General features: G+C 45.9%; 1 protein-coding gene across 5 annotated transcripts in view; it reads right to left on the bottom strand.

The window, feature by feature from the left end:
- SH3BP2 (SH3 domain binding protein 2) overlaps positions 1–27,403 on the bottom strand; it is a 65,495-nt gene that overhangs the window by 12,051 nt on the left and 26,041 nt on the right. For all 5 annotated transcript variants that reach the window (XR_009757766.1, XM_061583255.1, XM_061583253.1 and 2 more), the window contains 3 exons: positions 20,219–20,307; positions 18,349–18,414; positions 6,576–7,146 (listed from right to left, as the gene is read on the bottom strand). Coding sequence is in view for 4 of the 5 variants with exons in the window: in XM_061583255.1 (XP_061439239.1) it covers positions 6,576–7,146; positions 18,349–18,414; positions 20,219–20,307 (726 nt within the window). In the remaining variant the exon portion in view is untranslated. The remainder of the gene's footprint in view (positions 1–6,575; positions 7,147–18,348; positions 18,415–20,218; positions 20,308–27,403) is intronic.

The raw sequence follows: 27,403 nt of genomic DNA, 5'->3' as shown, positions 1-27,403 counted from the left end.
AGCATACTGATGACACCATGCTCCAAGTCCCCAGATGACAGCTCCCAACAGTTTCGCGTAGATGCATAGGAGACACAATGGACCCACAGCCCAAAAGTCATGAAGCCGAACAACAATCTCCTAGTACTACTTTCTCATAGTGGCCCTACAGTTGGAGCAGCAGCCCTGCAATACAGCTTCAACTCCCACCTCCTTCATTCTCTCCAGAAGGCCACCCTGGTTAATGGTGTCACTGAGAGGTCAAGGAGTACCATAGAATCACAGAATAGTAGAGTTGGAAGGGGCCTTCAAGGCCATCGAGTCCAACCCCCTGCTCAATGCAGGCTGCATTGCTCTGTTTCTCTCCCAATAAAGATCATTAATCAGGGCCAATGGAAGTTACTTCCAAGTAAGTGTGCATTGGATTGCATTGTAAATGTGGTTTATATAATCTTGAGTCTTGGCCACCAGTTGGATTTTGGGGAGACAGAAATTTTAATTAGTAACTTGTTTTATATGAGGAATTCCATCTTCACTATAGCAACTTTTTAAGAGCCATATGAACTGATTAAGAGGCTGTTTCAGATAAGTTATATAATTGCTACATTTGTACAGGTCTCAGCCCCAGCAGGCTGGAATATTATTGTTCCAATTCCCAAAATAGACAATTTCTAGTTCCCATGATGGTTGAAGTGGGTTTGCAAATTGGATTGTAAGAACATGCTCAAGGACTAGAAAAATGGACACAAGTAAAGAAGTGCCCACTTTCATTTTATTGTTCAACTTTGTACCAAATTGTTTTCAAGATCCCCGGTTCGCACCCGGGACTTACCGGGTTGCAGGGCGCGTTTGCGGCCCGGGTGAATCCGGAGCCTCCATGTTGGAAGGAGCAAGCGCGCCGGGCTGGCATGATGCTGTCACGGCACGCTTCTAGAGGGGGCGGGTTGTATGAGCTTATTTAGGCTCGGGCTGTCTGCCCCCTCTCCCTCTTCATAATTTTGGCAGCAGAGTACCTGCGCTTCTGGAGTGGCCTGCGGCGCCATTTGAGAGCGGGAGACAGTTGCGACTGCGCCCTTTTGAAGAGCTTCAACGACTCTTCACCGCGGCCTGACGGCTTGCTATGGCTGAGCGACTCGTGGCTTGACGGATCGCCCCCCCCTTTTTTTCTTCTTGTGCTCGTGGCGATCGGAGAGGCAGCATTGAGCGGCGATCAGATCAGCTGTTTGGCGGTCTGACAGCTGCTTTGCGGCTTGACAGTTCGCCCCCCCCTCTTGTCTCGGCGCAGTAGCGCCTAGTTTCTACACTCGTTTCTCGCTTAGGGTTCTGGGAGGGAAAGGGTGGAGACAACCCCCCCCACACACACAATAATAAAAACTTCAGGGAGCGGGCACACGGTTGGATAGCCTCTGATCACACATACATACATATATAAATCATAATAATAGCAATTAAATAAGTAAATAAATACTTTACTTTTGGCCATGGCACCTAAAAAGGGTCAGGGAGGGCCTAAAGGAAAAGGGAGGGCCCCTAGAAAAAATACTGGGTCTCTTCCTCAAGGGGTTTCTGGGGCGGGGGTGGATGAGCCACCATGGGCGGCTATACTGACCCGTCTTACAGCCTTGGAGGGAGCTTCCTCTCACCAGTCTCAGCCGGAACAGGAGGCTGCCACGGCGCCAAGTATACCCCAGGTGAAACGCACTAGGGGGCAGGCTAATAAGGCCTCCAGTGCAGCCCAAGCTTCATCCGGGGTCAGTCAGTCCAACGTGGCTATGGGGTTGCATTCATCAGCTCCTAACCAATCAACGTTGGAATTAATTCTAGCTCGTCTGGATGCGCTTGAGGCGGGTCCCAGCGGGACGATAAGGGAGGCTCCAATGCAGGAACGGCGCGCTACTACTAATGAACAGTTGGCTATAGAGACTGTGGCAGATGGAAAATTGGGTGAGTACGCAGTAGCTAGCTCACCTGGGACGGCCCCTACGTGGGGCTGGCCCCCATGGGGATACCCATATTGGGGGTCCGGGCAGGTGTGGCCTTTCTCTTTTCCACATAACACTGAGTCTGACACCCAGGCTGCTCTTACAGCTGCACAGACAAGTGACGCACAGTCACCACCACCCTCCTCGTTGGAGGCCTGTGAACGTGTGTGGGCTTCTTCTAGAGCGGGTGCCGTGGTTGAGACAACCATCTCCCCCCAGCCCACAGTTTCTTTGGATGTCTCAGTGGTCCCTCAGGGCGTTAGTGACCCGATGGGGCATATTAAAGAGGGCACCATTCCTTTCAGCAAGACTTCTGCCCCCTTAGGTTTTCATTTGCTCCCAGCCACAAAAGATAAAATCTGGAATGGGGAATACATGGACCTTTTTTCCCTTTTATACAGAGAACCAATTAAGAGGGACAGGGAAAAAGGAGACGAGAAGGAGGTAGAGCGGCCCAAGAGGCACCGGATTGAGCGCACTTGGGCTAATTGGCTTCCCGCTTACCTTACATACATAGGAGTTATCATACAAAAGCAGCCACAGCGAGGTTTGGTCCTGATTAAATATCTGGACATTATCTATAGGGCTTACACAGAGTTCATGGGGTTTGCGTGGCTCTCTTACGATGAGGCTTTTCGTATGAGAGTGGCATATGACTCCTCCTTGCCATGGGATAGGAAGGAGGCTGAACTGTGGTTACAGTTCATGTCTCATTCACGCTCGGTTACTGGGGATAGGACTGATAGTGGCCACCTCGTGGCCAGGCAATTGACACAAGTTCCTTCCCGTGGGCCAGCGGGGCAAGGGGTTCAACCCCGCCTGCTCTGCTGGGAATTTAGCTCCCGTGGCTTCTGTAGTAGGAACCCTTGCCGGTACAGGCATGAGTGTACACTATGCGGGGGCCAACACACACCCACTGCCTGCCCTAGGAACCGACCTTATCGAGGTGGCAATCGAGACTTCCAGGGACAGCGTAGGCAAGGACCCCCTGGTGCAACTCAGGGAAAAGGGGCCCAGCCCAATTAAGTTATCAGCTTTACAACGTTTATTAAGTATTTACCCTTTAGCTCAAGAAGCTCGTTGACTTTTAGATGGTTTTTCAAATGGTTTTCGGATCCCTTATTCAGGGCCCCGGACTTCCTTCCGGTGTAGGAACCTGAGGTCAGTCTTAGGTATGGAACACATCGTTCTGGATAAGATTAACAAAGAAAGGGAAGCAGGCCGAGTTTTGGGCCCCTTCATTTTCCCTCCTGTTCCGTCTCTTAGGGTTTCTCCACTGGGCATTGTGCCTAAAAAGACGCCTGGAGAGTTCCGCATCATTCACCACCTCTCCTATCCGCATGGGCAGTCAGTTAATGATTTTGTTCCACCTCACTTATGTTCGGTGCGCTACACCTCTTTCGACTGTGCAGTGAGCATGGTGAGGAAGTGTGGTGTGGGTGCCCTCATGGGGAAGTGTGACATAAAGTCTGCATTCCGCCTCCTTCCCGTCCACCCAGGAGACTTTGACCTATTGGGTTTTGCTTTTGCGGATCATTATTACGTTGATCGCGCACTACCCATAGGCTGTTCCATTTCCTGCGCCGTATTTGAGCTTTTTAGCTCTTTCCTGGAATGGGCGACAAGGAGGCCGTCTGGATCATGCTCTGTTGTCCACTATTTGGACGATTTTTTATTTGCGGGAAGGGCACACACGGGGGAGTGCAAAGATCTTATGGATCAATTTATGGAGCTGTCATGGGAACTTGGAGTTCCCCTGGCGGTGGAAAAAACGGAGGGCCCGTCCCCGATTATCACATTCTTGGGGATCGAGATAGACACATTAGCACAGGCATGTAGGCTCCCACTGGCTAAATTACAACTGCTACGTGAAAAGTTATCCTGGGTTCAGACTTCCAGGAGTGTAACTCTGCGCACCCTCCAGGAGCTGGCGTGTTCATTGAACTTTGCCTGCAGAGTAGTGGCACCGGGACGGGCTTTCCTCAGACGAGTATATGACGCCATGTCAGGTTTGTCCCGTCCTCATTATCACATTAGGCTCTCGGGTGCACTCAAAGACGATCTGTCGGTCTGGGCTAAGTTCTTACAGGACTTCAATGGGATTTCTTTTTGGAGGCAGGACCGCCTCCTAGAGGCTGAACTCCAGGTGCACTCCGACGCCTCGGGGGCATTTGGTTTCGGTGTCATCCTTAATGACTCTTGGAGCCATGGCAGCTGGCCACAGACCTGGGTTCAGGAGGGCTGGACTAGGGACTTAACTCTCCTGGAATTTTTTCCCATCGTGGCGGCAGCGCATCTTTGGCCGGACAGGCTACATGATCCCACAGTCCACTTCTGGTGTGACAATCTGTCCACGGTGCACGTTATTAACTCCTTGTCATCAAAGAACCCCAGAGTTATGCACCTAGTGCGCACATTTGTTTTACAATGTCTCCACTTTAACATTCTGTTCCTGGCGCGCCATGTACCAGGTATTGATAACAGTATTGCTGATGCTCTGTCACGGAACCAGATGGAGAGGTTTCGCCACCTGGCGCCGTGGGCCAGGGCTCAGCCGGACGTGGTCCCGCCAGATCTGTGGGAGATTGGCAACGTGAGTCGGAGAGAGCGATAAGCCTGTCCATTGCGCCCAGTACTATGGCCAGGTACCAGAGAGCAGGTAGGGAGCTATTGCCTTTCAGGGTAGAAAGGGGTTACGCACAGCAGTGGCCCATCCCAGTGGAAGACCTCATAGAGTTTTGCGTGGAAGGCAGGAGGAAGGGCCTTGCCGTTAAGACTATTCAAGGTAAGCTCTCTGGCCTATCCTTTTTGGCCAAGTCCCGAGGTTTGCGGGACTTTTCTGATGAATTCCGACTTCGTAAGATGTTGGAAGGGTGGGCAAGAGAACACCCCGCCACTTCTGATCCTCGCTTCCCTATTCACCCAGAACTTTTGCCAGGGCTCTTGGCCCAATTTGAACGTTTATGTTCATCGTCTTTTGAGACCCTGCTTTTTCATGCGGCCGCACTTACACTGTTCTTCAGAGCTTTTCGGATCAGTGAGGTGCTGGCAGGGTCCAGGACTGACCTATCCTCCCGTGCCCCTTTTGCTGTCTGACTTTAGTTGGAGGGAGGGACAGGCTACCTTCCAACTGCGCTGGTCAAAGACTGATCAGCACAGAAGGGGACGTATGGTGGTGCTCTCCCCCTCACAGTGGCTCGAAATTTGCCCTGTAGCCGCATTGGCCAAGTTCTTAACAGTCCGTGGGCAACAGCCTGGATACTTATTTGTACATAAGGACGGCCTCCCCCTTTCTAGATTTCAGTTTTGGGCGGTTACTAGGTCAGCCCTTGGGCATATGGGACTCGATCCCAACACGTTTGGGACACATTCTTTTCATATTGGCGCAGCGTCTACGGCTGCCTGCTTGGGTTTTTCCCAAGGCCAGTTACAGTCCCTGGGCAGATGGCGTTCCACAGCCTATAGGTCTTATATTCGGCCTTTTCGAGGGGTTCCAAAAACCAGTTTGTGACTTGTTTCTGTCACTGTTATGAGTTTTCATTGTTTGTTTTGACAGGCTGCTGGAAGGGAGACGAAAGAGTGTGCATCCTCCTCTGCGGCCATAGTATGGTCTTTTGGGCAGGCCGCAGGGCGGCGAAGTCGCGTTGGGGCACGCAGCTTGGGCTTAGCCGGTGGGCTACTGTGCAATGGTTGGGCCGCCGTGGGATGCGCTGGGACGGGCTCCTTCCAGTGCTCTTCCAGACGGCAATAGTTGGGAATGCCCCACAGTTTTTGGTCATTCACCTGGGTGGAAATGACCTTGGCATGTTGAAGGGTAGAGCCCTTATTGAACAGGCGACTGCTGACTTCCGGGCCATTATGCAGCGTTGGCCGGGGGTACACTTGATTTGGTCCGATATTTTACCCCGTAGACAATGGAATTGTATGGGTGACCCTAGGGGGATAAATAGGACTCGCAAAAAAGTAAATAGGCAGCTCCGTCTTGCTCTATTGGACTCTGGTGGTTTCGTTATTCACCATCCAGATATAAGGCGCAGTAAGGTTGAGCTATATCGGTCAGATGGCGTTCATATGACCGATACAGGTAATGATACAGATATCTCTATCAAACTTTAAAAAGCAGGGAAATTGGGCAGCTATAGTGAATGCACCAGGGGAGCAGGAGACCTGACCTTCTCTCTGAGATATTGGACTGCCCTACAAATTTGTCAAAATGCAAACACAATTTGGATTGGTCTTTCACAGTCCAATCCACTTCCTGTGTAGCTTGGAATAATTTGGTAAAATGTGCCTCTGAGCATATGGTGAGTTGTGGCAACACCTGTTATCACTATAGCTGCTCAATTTCTCTGCTTTTTAAAGTATGATAGAAATATCTGTTGGCTATAAGTACATTCTTAAACTGCAAGGGTTTTTTCCCCTATTAGTGAATTCTTTTTAGGCTAGTAACACTGCAAGCTGTTTGCAAGGATGCTTTGAACAACATTCATTTCCAAGTGAAGGGTCTAGGGAAAGGGCCAGTTAATTACCATCACATCATTAAATTTACATTAGAATCTTATTTGAAAATGGACTCTACATCATGTAATAGCTATTGCTTGTTTTCCAACTTACTATGCAAGCAAAGGCTTCTCTGGTTTGGATGTAGGCACAGGTGGTTTGTTACCAGGCACTTGAGACTTGGCCAATACTTTTGGTGTTAATAATCCAGGTTTGCCTTGTTTCCTTGGTGCTTGGGTGTTCATCAGTGAATTCACAGGATATTGTGATAATTTGGGCTTGCTGTTTGGCAATGGAGGTGGGGCTTGTGGAGAAAGTTTAAACTCTTTAAGCTTCTGACACTCTTCAGCAGTAGGTAAAACACAGAATAGTGGCACAGATACAGCTGGTGAAGAAGAAATCTCTGTGAGGCAGGTGGGCTTTTTGACCAAAGGCACTGGTGGACTCTGGCCAATTACTTGCTGACATGTTGATTGGGGACTCATATTGTGAAAAGGGAGTTCTCCTGTCACGCTTAAGACGACTTCATGCCTCACATCAGGTAAGCTTTTTTTCAGAGATGGCACTGGAAGCACAGCCACACCACACTTGCCAGAGAATGAGTGCGCTTTTTTCTCTGAATAGGAAGGTTTTCCCATTGGTGGAATTGGAGGAGGTGGGTATGTTGGTGGAAAGACTATATGATCTGTGTAAAAAAAGACAGAACAAGTCAACCATTTAAATCAATCTGTCTTCCACTCAGAGAAGGGTCTTACAAGATGTTTTAAGGTTATTTGAATTTCAGGCGAGAGCCATGTGGCCCAAGGAGTGACACAGAAATCAGACAAAGCTACAACAACCATTTTAAAAACTGTCTTTAAGAAGTTGGTGGCATTACAGCCTTGTTAGTGTGTCATTTAGAGTTAGTCACAGACCCTGGAGGAGGAAGATGCTTGATCCAGACCTGGCAGTCACTCATCAACCCATATCTGTAGTCCAAGTGCTTGTGCTGATTTTGAGTACCAATAGTTACCAAAAGCTATCTGGTATGCATGGAAAAACATTTCAGGATCCATCCCAAGATTATATTTTTGTGAGAATGAGTGACAGCAGCACAATTTGTAATTTTGGTGATCAGGGCGGTGACATAGATATAGTAAGCAATTTTTTTTATCCATTCAGAGGCCCACCACCAATCCATTTCTCTCTTTTGTCATCTTCATATTTGAAAAGACCTGGGAAGTTATTTGTTCTTTATAAAGGGTTGTGGGACTGACTCCTAATCTGGCACACTAGTTTAATTCTGAATTTATTTATTTATTTTATTTTGTTGCATTTATATACCGCCCATAGCAAGAAGCTCTCAGGGCGGTAAACATAATAGGATAAAATACATCATAATAATAAAATCACAAAACATATAAGACACAATGAAAACAAAATACAATTAAACAAAATATAAGATGATAAAAGGATTAGTATTACAAGATTAAAAAGATAAAAAGATTAAAATGATTAAAATGCCTGGGAGCATAAGAAGGTCTTTACCTGGTGCCGGAAAGATAATAATGTAGGCGCCAGGCGTACCTCTTCGGGGAGGCTATTCCACAACTCGGGGGCCACCACAGAAAAGGCCCTAGATCTAGTAACCACCCTCCGGGCTTCACGATGGGTTGGTACCCGGAGGAGGGCCTTAGATGCTGAATGAAGTGAGCGGGTAGGTTCATAGCGGGAGAGGCGTTCCAGCAGGTATTGCGGTCCCACGCCATGTAAGGCTTTATAGGTCATAACCAGCACCTTGAATCTGGCTCGGAAACAAATGGGTAGCCAGTGCAGGCGAGCCAGAACAGGAGTTATGTGCAAAGACCGACTGGTCCTCATCAATAGTCTAGCTGCCGCATTCTGCACTAGCTGAAGCTTCCGAACTGTCTTCAAGGGCAGCCCTATGTAGGATTACAGTAATCCAATCTCGAAGTTACCAGAGCATGAACAACTGAGGCGAGGTCGTTGCCATCCAGATAGGGGCGTAGTTGGGCTACCAAAAGGAGATGGTAAAACGCGTTCCTTGCCACCGAGGCCACTTGAGCCTCAAGAGACAAGGAAGGGTCAAAAAGGACCCCCAAACTACAGACCTGTTCTTTCAGGGGGAGTGTAACCCCATCCAGAACAGGATGCACATCCACCATCTGAGCGGGGAAGGCGTTCACCAACAGTGTCTCAGTCTTGTCTGGATTGAGTCTCAGTTTATTAGCTCTCATCCAGTCCATTATCGCGGTTAGGCAATGGTTCAGCACATCAACAGACTCACCTGAAGAAGATGAAAAGGAGAAGTAGAGTTGCGTGTCATCAGCATACTGATGACAACGCACTCCAAAACTCCTGATGACCGCACCCAGAGGCTGCATGTAGATGTTAAAAAGCATGGGGGACAAAACCGACCCCTGAGGGACTCCACAATGGAGAGTCCAGGGTGTCGAGTAATGTTCCCCAAGCACTACCTTCTGGCGATGATCCACGAAGTAGGAGCGGAACCACTGCCAAGCAGTACCCCCAACTCCCAACTCCGTGAGTCTCCCCAGAAGGATACCATGGTCGATGGTATCAAACGCCGCTGAGAGATCAAGGAGAATCAACAAAGTCACACTCCCCCTGTCCCTCTCCCGACAAAGGTCATCATACAGGGCAACCAAGGCTGTTTCAGTGCCGAAACCGGGCCTAAAACCGGATTGAAACGGATCCAGATAATCGGTTTCATTCAAGAGCACCTGGAGCTGGTTAGCAACCACCCGCTCCAAAACCTTGCCCAAAAAGGGGACATTCGCCACCGGTCTGTAGTTGTTCAAATTATCTGGGTCCAGGGAAGGTTTCTTTAAAAGAGGTCTCACTATTGCCTCCTTGAGGCTACTAGGGACTACTCCCTCTCTCAAGGAGGCATTAACCACTTCCTTGGCCCAGCCGGTGGTTCCAGCCCTGCTAGCTTTCACTAGCCAAGATGGGCAAGGATCCAGAACAGACGTGGTTGCCTGGACCATTCCAAGCACCTTGTCCACTTCCTCAAGCTGCACCATTAAGTTACATTATCATCATCTATCTAAATAAAAATGTGTCACACTGCAGTTTGCAGCACCACAGACAGGTGGTGCTGTGAACTGTAGCATGAACGCTCACCCCACCTGCATGCTGCTTGCACTGCCCGACACCACCTGTCTTGGCAAGCAGGCAAAGCAGCAGCATGGCCGGGGTGGTTGTGGTTGGGCAGTTAGCTGGCCGGCCCGCACACTGCGTGGTGGCAGTGGTGTTTGTCCAGGGAAGGCAGCGGCAGCCTGGGTGGATGAGCAAGGAGGCCTGCAGCCTAGCTGGGATGCACTGCCTAGCTGCATTATGTGGCAGCACTGTTTGTCCAGGACAGCAGCAGCAGAGGAACAGGAGAAGCAAGTGGGTTGGCAAAGGGAGCGGGTGCCTAAGGAGGTAGGGGTTGGCAAGGGGAGAGGGCAAACAGAGCAATCAGAGGGGCAGAGCCCCCCCCAGTAAACTATCTACTGAGATATAGTTTATCTCAATAGATAGCTTACAATAGAAGGCAACCTACTTAGACAGTGGCGGATGGAGCTGGGGATTGAGAGAAGCTGACAGGATGCTCATATAATGAGTAACGTATTTCTTACTTCCCTTTCTACATTTGGATGTATATCTTATAATCATCAATCTTGTTTTGATATTTATTTGGACAGATTAACTGCTTTTATTAATATATATGTTCAACACAGGATGGATGGATTCTTCTTATTGTTGATGTGAGCTGATGTCTCTTTTTTTGGTTATATTTGGAATAAAAAATAAAAATGTAAAGAAGTAACATTTCTGTAGCACAGATCTTTTTGCCCTTGAGGGCCACAAGTAGTGGTGGTCATTCAGGGGCCACATGTATATGCTCACCCTTTGGAAGCAGAGATTGCACTGATGACAGCCAGGAAGATCCTTGCTTTCAGTGCTAGAGCAGAGACGGGCAGACTCCTTTCCCTGCCAGCAGGGAGAAAATCACACTCCTATCAGCTCACCCTAGTTTGGTAGGCTGAGAGGAGCACAGTTTACATGGCAATGACTCTTGCCATGTGCTTCCCCCCCATTGTAAGTAATTCCTCTGCTGTTTGGGGAGGTGGAAGAAGTACACTTTATGTGGCACTTCCCTCCTGAAGCAGAAAAACATTTGGCAGCAGGTGTATGTGCATGGGGAGTTAGCTTTGCCAGTGCTGCATGAAAGGCCTGTAAGGGCACACAGCCCATGGGCCTGCTCATATCTGCTTTAGCATTCACCATGCGGAAAATGTCATATCCTTTTAAAGAAGGTGTAGATTGGTGCTATAACCAGGGGTCCCCAAGATCCTACTGGTTTTACCAGCGGCAACAAAAAGAAAGTTTAAAATAGACAGTGCTGGGATAGGTAGACAGGTTTAAAGCCCAATGCCCTCTTGGGAATGCAAAGTGCACCCTTCCTGGTTATCAGATGGATCCTCTGTTAAGCAGGGAGGGGACAATAAGCTGAGAAGGGGAGGCTGTATGCCCATGTCAGAGTGTGGGGCAACCACACCCACTTTTGGCCACACTGACCACTGACATGTGGCCTCCAGAGGCTTGCCAATGGTGAATGCATCTTTAGCCACTCTTGCTGTACACACTGTGTTCACATTCCTCAAGGCTCTGCCACTCTTTCCAAGTACCTCACCAGAAGAAATCCTCTTCATTTATTTAGAACTTTGTACCAGCTCAGTGCTCTAATTATTGACAGCCCATACAAATATCCTACACAAGTCAAGTTTGCACAAATCATCAATTTGGTTTCTATGACACTATTGGATGAGACCAATTATCTGGATCCATTTCAGGCCTGATTTTGGCACGGAAACAGCCTTGGTCGCCCTGTATGATGACCTTTTTCGGGAGAGAGACAGGGGGAGTGTGACTCTGTTGATTCTCCTTGATCTCTCACCGGCTTTCGATACCATCGACCATGGTATCCTTCTGGGGAGACTGGCTGAGTTGGGAGTGGGAGGTACTGCACTGCGGTGGTTCCACTCCTACTTGGTAGGTCACCTCCAGAAGGTGGTGCTTGGGGAACATTACTCGGCACCCTGGACCCTCCAGCATGGGGTTCCACAGGGATCAGTCCTGTCCCCCATGCTGTTCAACATCTACATGAAACCGTTGGGTGCGGTCATCCGGAGCTTTGGAGTGCGTTGCCATCAGTATGCTGATGACACGCAGTTCTATTTCTCCTTCTCATCTTCTTCAGGTGAGGCTGTCAATCTGCTGAACTTTTTACCAACTAAAGCGGGCAAGACAAAGAGAAATGTGTCACGATCCATTGAGAAAACTCCTTCCCAAATCGAAACAGAACAACTCTGCACCTGCTTGAGTGAGGAATTCCAGGTAATGGATGACCCAGCAATTATACAAAGCCTGGTGTATGGAACATCCACAGATCCCCTTTTTGGACAGACGCATACACCTAGTCTGATCAACCCTCTGCTGCAGGCACCTGAAAGCAAGGAGACGCCATCTTCCTCTCTGTACAAGGACAGTGACTTACATTCCCCCTCAGACATTCTGTCTATTGTGCATGCTACAGACATCGACAGCCAGACTCCCATTTTTACTCAATCACAGCCATCTTCTGCCTGCTCTACTGAAGTTATCAAAACCACGGAACTGGCACAAATTGGCCAAAAACTACTTCTAACTGGCCAAAAATGCGTGCAGTTACAATTAGCCATCGTGGCCAAAGAGACTGAAAACATCAAAACCTTCTTGGAAGAAACAAATAACCTATTAAAATTATTTATGGAAGAACTATCCAAACTATACTTGAGTTTAAACTACACTCTACCCCCCCACAAAACAACAACAACACTGAAGAGTGCAAACATAAAGAAACCTCGTATTGCACCTAAAGGGAAAAAATCCAAAAACATAAAAAATTACAAACCGTCAAGGAGTAAGAAGATGAACTTTCAGAAACTTTTTAAAGTACTTAAAGCTCAACAGCAAACAGTTTCGCAAATAAAGAATTTATCTGCTTCATCTATAGCGAGAACACCCCCTAGATCCTATTGCAAAGCCTTACCAGAAAGTAAAAAAAGTTCAAATCTGCCAGAGCTGCTTACTCACCCCAACCCGAGGACCTATAGCGGAAAAGGCTCTACCAACAGCAAGATTTCAACGACGAGAGAATACAAATGGGAATTGGCTTCTCAAATATAATTCAAACAAACTTGCACTATTGAATCTTCCTCTTCTCAACATCAAAGAAAAAGTAAACATCAGGAAGCAAAGAGTGTGTTACGCCCTCCAGTCGTTAGGTGTAATGGATTTACGGCCTGACGATATCTCATATGTGGAATTCCTTTACAACCCCTCAACAAAAACGTCTGTTTTACTTACCTTTAAATCGTCTGAGACAACAGCACGGATAATTGCAAACAAATCCCTTCTCAGCTACCATGGAATATCCGTCCAGAGACATTTCACAAACCTGGCTAATCCAATTCCCTTGCTCACAAAGAGAACTCCAACAACAAACCTTATCTCTCCACAAGAGAGGAGGAAGTCTTCCTCGAACAGCAGCAAAAATATATTAAACTCTGGAAACTTGGATCCATTCCTGGAACAGCTTCCTTTTAAAAGCACATTAAATATGAACTGCTCTTCACTATCATCAGGATCAACTATGCTGAAAAAGAATTTATCCCCTTCGACTCCCCCAGCACAAGAAACATTAAACTTTGAAACACTTAACTCCATAAACTCTGATCTTATTATTTTGGATGAAGTAAGCTCCTCCCCACTACCAGCTCCCATTTTCGTTCCGATACCGTCACCTTCCTCTCGGGTAAATAGTAAGGAGAATCAAGACCTTTCGTTTGACTTTGCTTGTGAGGGAGAGGAGGAACTACTAAACAGTTTCCATACATTCACTGAGAGTGAACAAAGCGAGGTCATAAACAAAATGCAGAACCTGTTAAACAATCTAAGGGCAAAAAGGACATGCTCCAGATACTTGGAGGACTACGAACTGAACTCACCATCCAGCATTCAAGTTTCTCCTTTGAAAGTTCCCTTAAAGGTACTGCCACATTGTTACTCAAATGTTTGTAGACCCAGCACAATATGTGATGTGATAGCACATGAGGTTCCTGAACTGACTTGACAACCCTTATTAAATTCTAAAAACTCGATTCTAACTTGTGAATCTCCTGAAAAAATGGTAAACCCTCATTTCAGGACATCACAGCACTCACTTTGCAAATCCTATACAGCAAAGGAAATTTCTAATCCTACGAATTCAATTACTAGTGCATGCCAGGTTTCTGTTCTCTCATCTAATTGTACATTCCACCTTCTCTCCTGGAACATTGCAGGGTGGAATGCCAAACAAAAAAATCCTGACTTTATTACTTTTCTGAACAAATTTGACTTAATTTTCTTACAGGAGATGTGGTGTACCCTCAAATTAATAGTGGATGGTTTCTCTTGTTCATGTTTACCAGCGACCTACTCCCAACCCAGTTCCAAAGGCAGACCCAAAGGAGGCCTAGCCATACTCATTTCTACTTCTGTAACAGCTCGCTCTATAAATTTAATCCCTTGTAAAAACATTGCACAGGCTGCTTTATTATCTTTTAGTACATTTTCTCTTCTGTTAGTAAATGTTTATATTCCCCCTCATGCCTCTAGGGCACAAATTGACCGTGACTGGGACGTTCTTGCCAATTATTTAACATCACTCGAGGCTAAATTCCCCAAAGCGCTCCTCATTGTTATGGGTGATTTCAACGCCAGGTCTGGCCCCCACAATGATGTGCTATTTGCTTCAAACCTCTGGGGGGGGGGCGAGGACACCGCCCCATACTTCCCAGGCTATGCTAGGCCTTCCAAGGACCTCAAGATAAATTATGGTGGAATATGTTTATATCGATTCCTTGCTAGCCACAGCCTAATAATGTTGAATGGTCATAATCAGATAGATTCATGTGCAGAATTTACCTACATTTCTGGCCTCGGGTGCAGTGTCATCGATTATGCCTTAATCTCGCATTCCCTGTTCAAGTTTATTTTAAACTTTTCTGTCGGCTACAGACAGGATAGCGATCACCTTCCCCTTACCTTTTCCTTTTATCTACCAGAACACGGTCGCTTGCTCCTTACCCATAAACCAATGGTAAATTCAATCCACCCCACCCATAAAAGGACCTTTTGGACTCCCACAGTAGCCTCTAATGTGGCCTTATTTCTCACTTCCCCCTCTGCCCTGTCCTTACAGAAGGAGATCATGCATGCTACTGATCCATATTTAGCGTCAATAGCGTACAATTCCTTAACTACAAACCTTAAAGCCTCTATTATCCCGTCATCTTCTTCCTTCAGGGCTCCTCCTACCACTGGTTTTCCCAGATGGTTTGATAAGGACTGTCTTGATGCTAAGAAACAGCTGAGATGGTTATACCATCAATATCTACACCAAAATTTAACCACCCTCCCCCCTGAGTATTTTATTATCAAAAAATACTACAAGCATATGATAGTCACCAAAAAAAGGCAAGTGATGCACGAAGATTGGGAAGCCTTAATTCAAGCTTCCAGATCAAATAATTCGAAGTGTTTCTGGGAGCTGGTCTCTGGTTCTATGAGACCACTAAATTCGGCCCCTTGCCACATTTCCCCATACCTCTGGGAGAAATATTTCTCTGCAAGCAACGAGACTGTACATGCCATTTCCTTTATTGATAATTTAACAAATCTTCCCACTTGGCCACCTGTAACCCAAAAAGAAATTATTGATTTGATTGCTAGCTTGAAATCTGGCAAAGCTCCAGGACCTGATAATATACTCTCTGAAATGTTGAAAGCGCACCAAGCTTGGTGGGCCCCTCTTCTAGCAAATTTCTTTACTTTGATCAATAACTCTGGATGCTTTCCTGAGTCTTGGCTCGAATCCATAGTTATCCCTATATTTAAAAAAGGGAACAATGAGGACCCAGCAAATTACCGCCCAATTAGCCTCCTCTCCATTATTGGCAAACTATATGCCTGCTACTTAAAAGAGAGACTCTCATCTTGGTTGGAGGAGGATAATATCCTTGGGAGGGAGCAGGCAGCTTTCCGGAAAGGTAGGTCTGGGATAGAGCACTGTGTGATTTTAAATCGCTTAGCTGAAAAATACAAGAACCGCTGGGGTAACGGCCTGTTTGTTGCCTTTGTCGACTTGAAATCGGCTTTTGATTCCATCCCTAGGGAGATACTATGGGCGAAATTCGCAAAATCTACGATTGACAAGAGACTCCTCTTCTTAATTAGCTGTCTGCACCACCACACATCCTTTCATGTTAGATGTAGTCGTGAAGGACATCTCACAAACCCCATTACTACAACAAAAGTCAGACAAGGCTGCATACTAGCCCCACTTCTATTTAATTTTTTCATGAATGATCTGTCCCTTTATTGTCAATCCCCAGACTTCCACCCCCCTAAGTTAGCGAACCTGCATTGTCCTCTGTTATTGTATGCAGACGACGCTGTCCTCCTTTCTGTTTCTAAAGTAGGCCTCGAACGCCTAACAAAAGCTTTTATGAGTTTCTGTCATGATAACAAACTATCTATAAACTTTTCCGAAACTAAGATCTTAGCTTCTGCCAAGCACTCTCCTGTTCACGAATGGACAATCAATTCCCATTAAATAGAACAGGTTTCCCACTTCAAATACCTTGGTATACTATTTCACTCCTCTCTGTCCTGGACTCCCCATATCTGAGGGGCTATTTCTACTGCTCGCAACTCAGCCAGTGGCATCCGAAGGTTCTTCTTCACTAAAGGAGGACAATACACTCCGGCAGCCCTAAAGGTTTTTAGATCCAAAACTATTTCTCAACTTCTCTACGGGGTACCCTTATGGATTGGCGCCTTCAACTCTTCTGTGGAGGCAGTTCTTTCTTTATTTCTCAGACAAATTTTTGGTGTTCCCAGGTGCGTTCCAGCGGCGGTCCTTAGGTTAGAATCCGGCCTAGTCTCACTTGAGTCCCAAGCGTGGATGGCTGCCCTAAATTTCTGGCTTAAAATGTCCTATGAAAAATCTACTGGCTATCTCCCTTTACTCTGGGAAGACTCTTTCACCTCGAAATGGGCCCAAATATTCACAAACTACCTTGCAAGTATTGGCCTCTCAATTGAACATCTGATGTCCCACGCTCCAGAGACAGTTAAACTTTCTATCTGGACTCGTATCAGAGATATGGACTTCCAACGTTCCATTACCGCAGCCACCTCGACCTGTTCTCCTATTCACTTTGGTCTGAGCTTTGCGCCTATGCTCAGTGCCACTTATCTGGAAACTCTCATGATCCCCAAATATCGTCTAGCCTTTACAAAGGCTAGATTTAACTGTCTTACCTCTGCCTTACTTGAAGGGAGATTTAAACGTATCCCGTATGCAAACCGATTATGCCTTTGCGGTGTCAGCGCCATAGAAACTCTCTCTCATGTCATCTTTGAGTGCGCCCTATATGATGATATTCGCTCCAAATTCATAACCCCCATCATAAATAAATACCCCTACAAACCGCTTGACTGTTTACTTTTCCATCTTTTGTCAGCGGCTAATAAGGATACTATCTTGCCAGTCGCTAAATATATTTTCGCGGCCCAATCAATACGGAGGGCATCTATCCCTTCAGAAGCTTCCGCTACCTTATTGTAACTGTTTCTCTTGTTGTTCTATTGTTTTATTGTTTTAACATGACTGCATCTTTGTAACCTTTTGTTATAAATGTGTGTAGTTTTATTTATAAATGTTTTTGGTCTATGACTGTATCAATAAAGATTGATTGATTGAATCTGCTGAACCAGTGCCAGGCTGCGACAATGGACTGGATGAGGGCTAATAAACTGAGGCTCAATCCAGACAAGACTGAGATGCTGCTAGTGGGCGGTTCTTCTGACCAGATGGTGGATGTCCAACCTGTCCTGGATGGGGTTGCACTCCCCCTGAAGGAGCAGGTTCATAGCTTGGGGGTTCTCCTAGAACCATCTCTGTCACTTGAGGCTCAGGTAACCTCGGTGGCACGGAGTGCGTTCTACCAACTTCGGTTGGTGGCCCAACTATGTCCCTATCTGGACAGTGATAACTTGGCTTCAGTTGTCCATGCTCTGGTAACCTCCAAGTTAGATTACTGCAATGTGCTCTATGTGGGGCTGCCTTTGAAGACAGTTCGGAAACTGCAGCTTGTGCAAACTGCAACGGCCAGATTGGTAACAGGGCCAGACGGTTCGAACATATAAAACAGATTCTGGCCCACTTGCATTGGTTGCCTGTATGCTTCCAAGCTTGATTCAAAGTGCTGGTTTTAATCTATAAAGCCTTACACGGCTTAGGACCACAATACCTGATGGAACGCCTCTCCCGACATGAACCCACCTGTACACTATGCTCAGCATCAAAGGCCCTCCTCTGGGTGCCGCCTCCAAGGGAAGCTGGGAGTCTGGCAACAAGGGAGAGGGCCTTCTCAGTGTTGGCCCCCAAAGTATGGAATGATCTCTTTGACGAGGTGCTACACTGTTATCTTTTCAGCACCAGGTCAAGACTTTCCTCCTCTCCCAGGCATTTTTAGCATGTGTTTTTAAATTGTTTTTTAAAAAAATTAAATTGTGTTTTTAAATTGTTTTTGTGTTTTAAAATTTGTATTTGTTTTTAATGTTTTTAATTGCTGTAAACTGCTCAGAGAGCTTCTGCTATTGGGCAGTATATAAATGTAATAAAATAAATAAATAAATAAATAAATAAATAAATAAATAAATAAATAAATAAATAAATAAATAAATAAATAAATAAATGGAGATGCAACTTCCCAGTTTCACATACCTTCACACTTTACACAGTCCGAGTTATCTGGATGTACATATTCATCATATTCATCCTGATCATAATCTGAAAATTAATGTAATGCATTAATTGCTACAGCTAGCTTGCTTAGATCACATGTCATGGGTTCTGCAGCAGAAGATTAACCAGCATCTTCATGGCCTAGTTGGCAAAGTCAGAAGAAAACGTGGTTGAGCAAGAAGTGACAAAAAACCAGTGGCATCCTGCTCACATCCCCATACAAGACTTTTGAAGCTTGGTGGGGCAAGGGGTAAGGAGGGCCAAAGCTTCACTGCCCCTTTAAAAGGTAACCAAATGACATAAGAACATAAGAGCAGCCTGCTAGATCAAGCCAATGGCCAATGTGGTCCAGCATGTTGTTCTCATAGCAGTCAACCAGATTCTCTAGAATTCCACAAGCTGCATCTGTGAGAGCAACAGCACCTTCCCCACTTTTAATACCCAGCCATGGATATTCAGAGGCATACTGCCTCGGACAGTGGAGGCAGAACATAGCTAATGTGGCTACTGGGCCACTGATAGCCTAATCCTCCATGAATTTGCCTAATCTTCTTTTAAAGTCATCCTAGTTGGTGGCCATCACTACCTCTTGTAGAAGCAAATTCCATAGTTTAACTATGTGCTGTGTGAAGGCTTTTATTTGCCTATTCTGAATCTTCCAACAACAACAACAATAATTATTTCCCACCCCTCCTCCCAAAAGGAACCCAGTGCAGCAAACAAAAACACTAAAGACCTGCCATGCAAAAAGAGTGGCATGACTCAAGACACCCTGGAGCATGTGGTTGGATTAGGCCTAAGAGGATACACTGGATGTTCCTGGAGGTCCAGTCCCAGAAGGTGGTGCTGGGTAACTTGTGGCAGCAAAGTAATTCTTCTTTGCTTCCTTCACCGCCACTTGGTAGGCAGAATTGTGTAACCTAATAAGTGCTCGGTCAGTTTTAGAGTGAGTTTCCCCCCCATCTTTCCTCGAGCTGTCTCTCATTGCCCACAACTCCTTAGTAAACCAAGATGTAGTAGTGTGAGTCCTGAAGCACTGGAGAGGACCCTTGGGAGCAATCATGTTGACAGCCCTCATTTCCCCATCCGATTACAAGACCAAGTCCTCGACAGGATCACCGGCTCTATCCACTGGGAAATCCTCCAGACCACTGAGGAATTTACCAGGTTCCATTAGTCTCCAGGAGTGGACCATCTGAATCAGCCCCCTACCCCTGTGGAGTAGGACTGCTGCCAAAAGTCCAAACTTCTTCAACACGTTAACAATAATTGGCTGATAAGTTCTTTTTCGTTTAGGGATTCATTTTGGATGCTCTCTAGTTGTTGTGTTTTTTGTTCTTCCTAAACATTTTTTAAGGGCAGCAGCACCATATAGAGTTGAAGTCTAGCTCCATGAATGCCCATGTTGAGATCTGACTGTACAAGGAAATGTCACAGCTGGCTTTGCCAAAGTTGGTCAAAAGCACTCTTACTCATCACTACCTCCACTTGAGCCTCCAAAAGCAATGCCAAGAAGCACTTCTAAATGCTAATGGTGAATGCTGTGATGCTGTTTTACATTGCTGCAGAGAGAAGTAGTTTGAGTGACCCAATGGACTTCAAGTCAGTGCCTGTCAACTGACTGGTGGCGACTTCAAGCCCTGCTTGGATCTTCCTTTCCATCATGGCTTGATCTCATGGTGATGTCAGGTGACTGTAAGTAGGCAATCCCACCCACCTGTCAAAGTGGCCCAGTGGGGGAACCCAGGATATGGTTTGCTGGCTGAAAGACATTCCCCAACCCTATACAGATTAACACCTACCAGGTACATCACGTTTACTGATGACAATTTCAAAATTATGGTCTCACCTGAATTTTCCATTGAATGTCGAGAGTAGTGTATATTAATGGGTTGTTCTACTGAACCATAGAAACTATCAACATCTGAACTAGAGTCACTAGAATCAGAAAAAGAGGTTTTAGTGATAGCACTTGCACAATGAACTTCTAGGAAGAGTAAAATGAGAACACATTGATGACAGAAATACAAAACAGCTGTAAACTATTTACATCTTATGATACTGCAATTAGTTTCAGTTGCTGCAGCCCGAGGATGTGGATAGGATGCTTATGGCAGTGAGGCTGACTACATGCCCTCTTGTCCCCTGCCTATCATGATTGGTAAAATCTAATAGGAGGGGATTGACTGGATGGGTCCAGGGAGTAGTCAGTCACTCACTATGGGAGGGATTTATGCCCACTGCCTTGAAAGAGACAGTGGTGTGACTCCTCTTAAGGAAGTCCTCCCTGGATCCAGAAGTTTTAGAAAACTACTGTCCAGTTTCTAATATTTCTTCCTGGGCAAGATGATCGAGAGATTATCTAGATCCATTCCAGTCTGGTTTTCGGCCTGGTTTTGGCACCAAAACAGATTCGACAGCCCTGACTGATGACCTTTATCAGAAGAGGGACAGGGCAATGTGACCCTGTTGGTTCTCCTTGACCGCTCAGTGGTTTTTGACACCATTGACCCTGGTGGCCTTCTGGAGAAACCGAAGAAGATGGGAGATGGAGGTATTGCAATGGTTCCACTCCTACCTGCAGGGAAGCTACCAGATGGTAGTAGTAGATTGTTGCTCAACTCCATGTCTTTTGGGCTGTGGGTCCATTGTGTCTCCTATGTTATTTAACACGTATATGAAACGTTTGGAAGCTGTCATCTGGGGATTTGGAGCACAGTGTCATCAATATGCTAGTGACACACAGCTCTATCTGTCTATTCCATCTGAATCAGAAGAGGCTATGAAGGTATTGGACAGGTGTCTGGACACAGTGATGAGCTGGATGGGGGTCTCCTCAGAGGGCAGGGCTATTTATTTTATTTATTTAGTTGCATTTCTAAACCGCCCTATAGCTAGCAGCTCCCAGGGCGGTGTACAACATGATAAAACCACAATATTTAAAATACAGCAAGTGTGTATTGCGCAAACAATATAAAACATTATATAAACAAAGTAAAAGAAAACTAGAAATAAAATAAGTAAGATTAAAAGCATAAAATACATTAAAATGCCTGGGTGAAGAGGTGGGTTTTTACCTGGCGCCGGAAAGATGACAGGGAAGGCGCCAGGCGTATCTCATCTGGGAGGGCATTCCATAATTTGGGGGCCACCACCGAAAAGGCCTTAGATCTTGTTACTGTTCTCCGGGCCTCTGTATGGGTTGGGACCCGGAGAAGGGCGTTAGACGTCGAGCGGAGTGAACGGGTAGGAACATAGCGAGAGAGGCGTTCCATCAGATATTGCGGTCCAGTGCCGTTAAGGGCTTTATAGGTAAGGACCAACACTTTGAATCTGGCCCGGAAACATATTGGAAGCCAGTGCAGTTGGGCCAGAATAGGTGTTATGTGGTCGAATTTCTTCGTCCCAGTAAGAACTCTGGCCGCAGCATTCTGCACTAGCTGAAGTTTCCGAATCGTTTTCAAAGGTAACCCTACGTACAGAGCATTACAGTAATCCAATCTAGAGGTTACCAGAGCATGTGGGAACTGACAGGGCGGCAAGCTTGCTCTCCTCCTCAAGGTTGGGACTAGCCTCAACAACAACTGGAACGTCCATGCCTTCTAACTGCTGTGGCACCTGAAACTCATGCCTTCCCCCTCCCTGCTCCTCATGAGAGGGCCTGGGCTCAACATCACGGCCTGTTCTGGGAGGGGTGTACTCCCCCTGGAGGAAGAGGTACATAGTCTAGCAGTACTGCTAGATTCCAACTTGTCACTAGTGTTCCAAGTGGCTTCTGTGGCTAAGAGTGCTTATGCCCAGCTAAGACTGATTCACCAGCTATGGTTGTTCCTGGACCAGGATAGTTGCCCCTCAATTGCCCATGCTCTGGTGTCTTCCTGTCTGGACTACTGTAATGCTTTGTATGTGGGACTGCCCTTGAGGATGGTCCAGAGGCTGCAACTAGTCCTGAATGCAGCTGCTAGGCTGGTAAGTGGAGTAGCCTGATGAGACAATGTGTCATCAGTCCTAAAAGCACTGCATTGGCTTCCAGTGAGCTACCACACCCTGTTCAAGGTGTTAGTACTAGCATATAAAGCTCTAAATACCTTGAGACCCAAGTATCTAAAAGAGCGCCTTCTCCAGTTTCAACCATCCCAGACCTTACGATTGACAGGCGAGATGCCACCACAGTGGGCTGCCCAGTTGGCAGTGACCCATGACAGGACCTTTTCAGTGGTGGCTCCTCATTTGTGGAATGCCCTCCCTAGTGAGGTATGTCTATCTCCGTCACTATTGACTTTGAGAGGAATTTGAAAACATTCCTGTTTACCCAAGCATTTGAGGGCTGAAGGGGACTATTCTTGGAAACCCAAAGGTCACAAATGAAAGAATGTTTTTAATTGTAACTGTGTTGTAAAATGTTAAGAACATAAGAGCAGCTTGCTGCATCAGGCCAGGGGCCCATATAGTCTAGCATCCTGTTCTCACAGTGGCCAATCAGATGTTTTTAACTGTTTTTAGAAGGGTTTTCTTTTTCTTATTAAATTATTTTGATACGTTTGCCACCCAGGGCTCTTTCGGGAGGAAAGGCAGGATAAAAATTTAACAGCAACACAAAATGGTTAACAGGCAACATTCTTGTTTCAGACTTTATAGCAGCTCTCCCCAACCCTTCAAAATCTTCCATCTCCTTACCAGGTAGCCAACATGGCACCCACTAGATGTTTTAGACTGCAACTCCCATCAACCCCAGCATGCAAGGCTAGTGGTCAGTGATAATGGAAGCTGGTCCAAAACATTTGAAGGCACCAGGTTGGAGAACGCTGCTTTATAGGAACAGTCCAAAAGCTGTACAAAAACAAGTAAGTGCCAGGAGCAAATACTGCAATCCCATGATCATCGCATAATAGCAGCATTGCTTTGGTTCATTCACTTTGATGCTATCAGCTGGAAAGCCAACCACACAACCTCAACATGTTGTGATGTTTCAACAAGAATTTACATAACACATTGGTCTTCAACCTTGGGTTCCCAGATGGTGATGTACTACAACTCCCATCATCCCTGACCATTGACCATGCTGTCTGGGGATGGTAGGAATTGTAGTCCAACAAATCTGGAGACCCAAGACTGAAGAGCAGTGACATAACTGTTACAGACAGTTGGTAAGTTTAGGGTGAAATTACAGAAAATGCCTACAATTATTAAGTTTGACTTTGTCAAGGCCCCAGTGTTCCTCCCTTCCTCTTCCTTCGTTGGCAATTGGGGTTGACCTTTGTTTCATGCTTGCCAACATCCTGATGCAGTTTAGGCTACTGTGCCAATTTCACAGGCAACGATCAATAAATAGCCAAGTCCTGTGCTAGTAGTTTTCAGCTGGAACTAGTGGTAAAGCTCCATATAATCAATGCTGTTCATGTGACAGGAGGGTAGAGAGAGATTTTGACTCCAGCTCAGTTAGCACTGCAGGATCTAAGAGAAGCTACCTGCCTAGGTTAGTAGTTTAGGCAACTTCAGAATTTAAAATATCCTTTTACGGTTTATTTAATTTGACTACAATACCAAATCACTGTTTGGTTATAGTACAGTTGGTGTGGTTTCATCCAAGGGGATTCTGAACAACCTATAGTATCAAACCTCACCCTACATCCTTGTCTTGGGCCTTTTAAATAAACTACTGTAAAGTCATTCTGTTTCCTGACTCCTAACTGAGCAGAGAAGAGGTGAGCCAGCTCTCAGAGGCAAACAGGGAAAGCTAACAGGAGTTTGGTAGCAGTTTGGTAGGGGAGGTCCCTAAGAAAAATTCATCTTCTAGCGGGCATTATATACCAGTAAGACACACCTGTTAACCTTCAAGGAGGATAGGACAACGTACAGACCATTCCAATACAAGTAAAAAGATGGAAACAAAAGGTAATCGAGACTATGGCTGGAAAGGACACTCCAATGGTGGTAACCTGCAAGTGGAGTGCAATGTTTGTTTTCTTGCCTGAGAACAACATGGTGTACAAGTGCAACTAGTGTAAGCTGGTTGCACTGTTGGAACAAAACGTAAGAGGCCTAGAGCAGCAAGTGGTCACACTCAAGGGTACAAGAGAAGATGAAGAGTATTTAGAACGCTGGAACAACAGCAAAGAGAAGTACAGGAGGTAGAAGAACAGAAGCCTGTTGAAGCAGAAAATGAGTGTGTTGAGGAGAGGAACAACAAAGTGGAGCAAACACATGGAAAAGGGTGACAGAAGCAGAATAGCTAGAAGACACTTTGCATCAGTGGAACTATGGGACTGCTTTCAGGTGCTTGAGGATGATACTGGAGGACAGCCTGCAGAGGAAGAATTACAGGAGACCCCATGCGACAGTAAGCAAGAGGCTGAAGCTCAGTCAAGCAGAGGCAATGAAACCACCCCACAACAAAAGAAGAGTAGTAGTAGTGGGAGACTCCCTACTGCATGGGTTTGAAACACAAGCACGCCAAGAAGGCCCATGGACTTGCCTGGTAGGCTGTCTCCCTGGAGAATGGATTAGAGATATTACTGAAGGGTTGGCAACACTCATACAGCCCACTGACACTTTCTTCTCATCCATGAGGGAACAAATGATACTGCCAAGCAGAGCTACAAAGAAATCACATCAGAGTTTGAAGCTCTGGGAAGGAAACTCAAGGACTTCGGGATCCAGATAGTTTTTTCATCCATCCTTCCAGTACTTACAAGAAGAGTAGACTGGCTACGAAGGTGGTGCCAACGTGAGAGATTTGGATTCTGGGACCAAGGGATACACTTCCTGGAAGATGGACTGCTGGCAAGTTATGGGTTGCACCTCACAAGAACTGGGAAGAATGGCCACAGCATGGAGAACTTCACCAGGAAGGCTTTAAACTGAATCCTAAGGGGGAGGGAGACGTCAATTTGGAGGTAATGATTGGCGAAGTCTTATGCACAGTAAGAGGATCTGAGAGAATGGCTCTAGTGGGGCCCAATAATAGTCTTCATAAAAATGTAGGAAGGAAGTCAGACCATAAATCACATGGTCTTCACTGTCTGTATACTAATGCCCAGAATATGGGAAACAAACAGGACAAACTTCAGTTCTTAATACAGGAAGATAAATACAACTTCATAGATATAATTGAAAATTGGTGAGATGATTCCCATGACTGGAATATAGCAACTGAAGGATAAACCTTCTGTTCAAAACGAAGGGATAGAAAAGGGAGGTGGAATTGCACTATATGTTAAATATATATATATATCCATACACAGAAATACAGGAAGATGAGCTTGGTAGCCCCACTGAGAGTATCTGGATTAAAATTAATGGGGCAAAGAATAAAAGAAATGGTGGTTGGAGTCTACTACCAGCCACCAAATCAAGGAGATGAGGATGTAAGTTTTGAAAAGCAAACTGCCAATGTTTTGAGGAGGCATGCTGCAGTAGTAATTACCCTGTTATCTGTTAGGAGACAAGTTCTGCCAAACACAACCCCTCCAAGAAATTTCTGACTTGTGTTGGAGATAACTTTCTCCTACAGAAAGTGGAGGAAGGAACTAGAGGATCAGCTATCCTTGACTTGATTCTAACCAACACAGATAACTTAGTGCATGAAATGGCAGTTACGGGAATTCTGGCAGAAAGTGACCATGTTAAACTTGAATTCTTGATTTTAACAGAAGCAAAACCTGAGAGTAGCCATATGTGTACCATGGAGTTCAGGAAAGCCAATCTTAATAAACTCAGAACAATGATAAGGTTCCATGGCAAGCGACCCTAATGAGAAAAGGAGCCCAAGATGGGTGGGAGTTTCTAAAATAAATTATTCTCAAGGCACAATGGCAAGCAATTCCATCAAGGAAAAAGGGAAAGACAGCAAAAGAAGCCAACGTGGCTTCACAAAAAGCTTAGAGATGACCTGAAAACAAAAAAGGACACATACAGGAAGTGGAAGGAAAGCCAGGCCACAAAGGAAAAGCACAGGTAGCACAAAATTGCAGGGATGGTGTCAGGAAGCCTAAAGCTGAAAATAAGCTGAGGGTTAGTGAGAGATGGCAAAAGCAACAAAAAAGCCTTCTTCAGGTACATCCATAGTAAAAGACAGAGAAAAGAAATGGTGGTTCAGCTACTCAACAAGGATGGCAAAAAGATTACAGAAGACAAAGAAAAGGCAGAAGTGCTCGATTCCTACTTTGGCAGATACAGAAAAGGATCTTCTTCTTCTTCTAGTTGCATTTCTAAACCGCCCTATAGCTAACAGCTCCCAGGGCGGTGTACAACAAGATAAAATCACAATATTTAAAATACAAGCAGGTGAGTATTGCGCCATACAATTATAAACATATTTAAAACAGAAATAAAATAAAAATAAAATAAAATTAAAATTAAAATAAGCTTAAAATGCCTGGGCGAAGAGGTGGGTTTTTACCTGGCGCCGAAAAGATGACAGAGAAGGCGCCAGGCGTATCTCATCTGGGAGGGCATTCCATAATTCGGGGGCCGCCACCGAAAAGGCCCTAGATCTAGTTACTGTTCTCCGGGCCTCTCTATGAGTTGGGACCCGGAGAAAGGCCTTGGAAGTCGAGCGGAGTGAACGGGTAGGTACACAGCGAGAGAGGCGTTCCAGCAGATATTGTGGTCCAGTGCCGTTAAGGGCTTTATAGGTAAGAACCAACACTTTGAATCTGGCCTGGAAACATATTGGAAGCCAGTGCAGTTGGGCCAGAATAGGTGTTATATGATCGAATTTCTTCATCCCAGAAAGAACTCTGGCCGCAGCATTCTGCACTAGCTGAAGTTTCCGAATCGTTTTCAAAGGTAACCCTACGTAGAGAGCATTACAGTAATCCAATCTAGAGGTTACTAGAGCGTGAATAACTGAGGCTAGGTTCTCCCTGTCCAGACAGGGTCGTAGTTGGGCTACCAGCCGAAGCTGGTAGAACGCATTTCGTGCCACCGAGGCTACCTGGGCCTTCTTCTGTATGGCTCAAATGTAGCTTAAGAACATAAGATGAGCCCTGCTGGATCAGGCCAGTGGCCCATCTAGTCCAGCCGGAGCTGG

The sequence above is a fragment of the Rhineura floridana genome, chromosome 9 (assembly GCF_030035675.1).
Source record: "Rhineura floridana isolate rRhiFlo1 chromosome 9, rRhiFlo1.hap2, whole genome shotgun sequence".
Lineage (NCBI taxonomy): Eukaryota > Metazoa > Chordata > Lepidosauria > Squamata > Rhineuridae > Rhineura > Rhineura floridana.
This window is presented reverse-complemented; position numbering and strand designations above follow the sequence as displayed.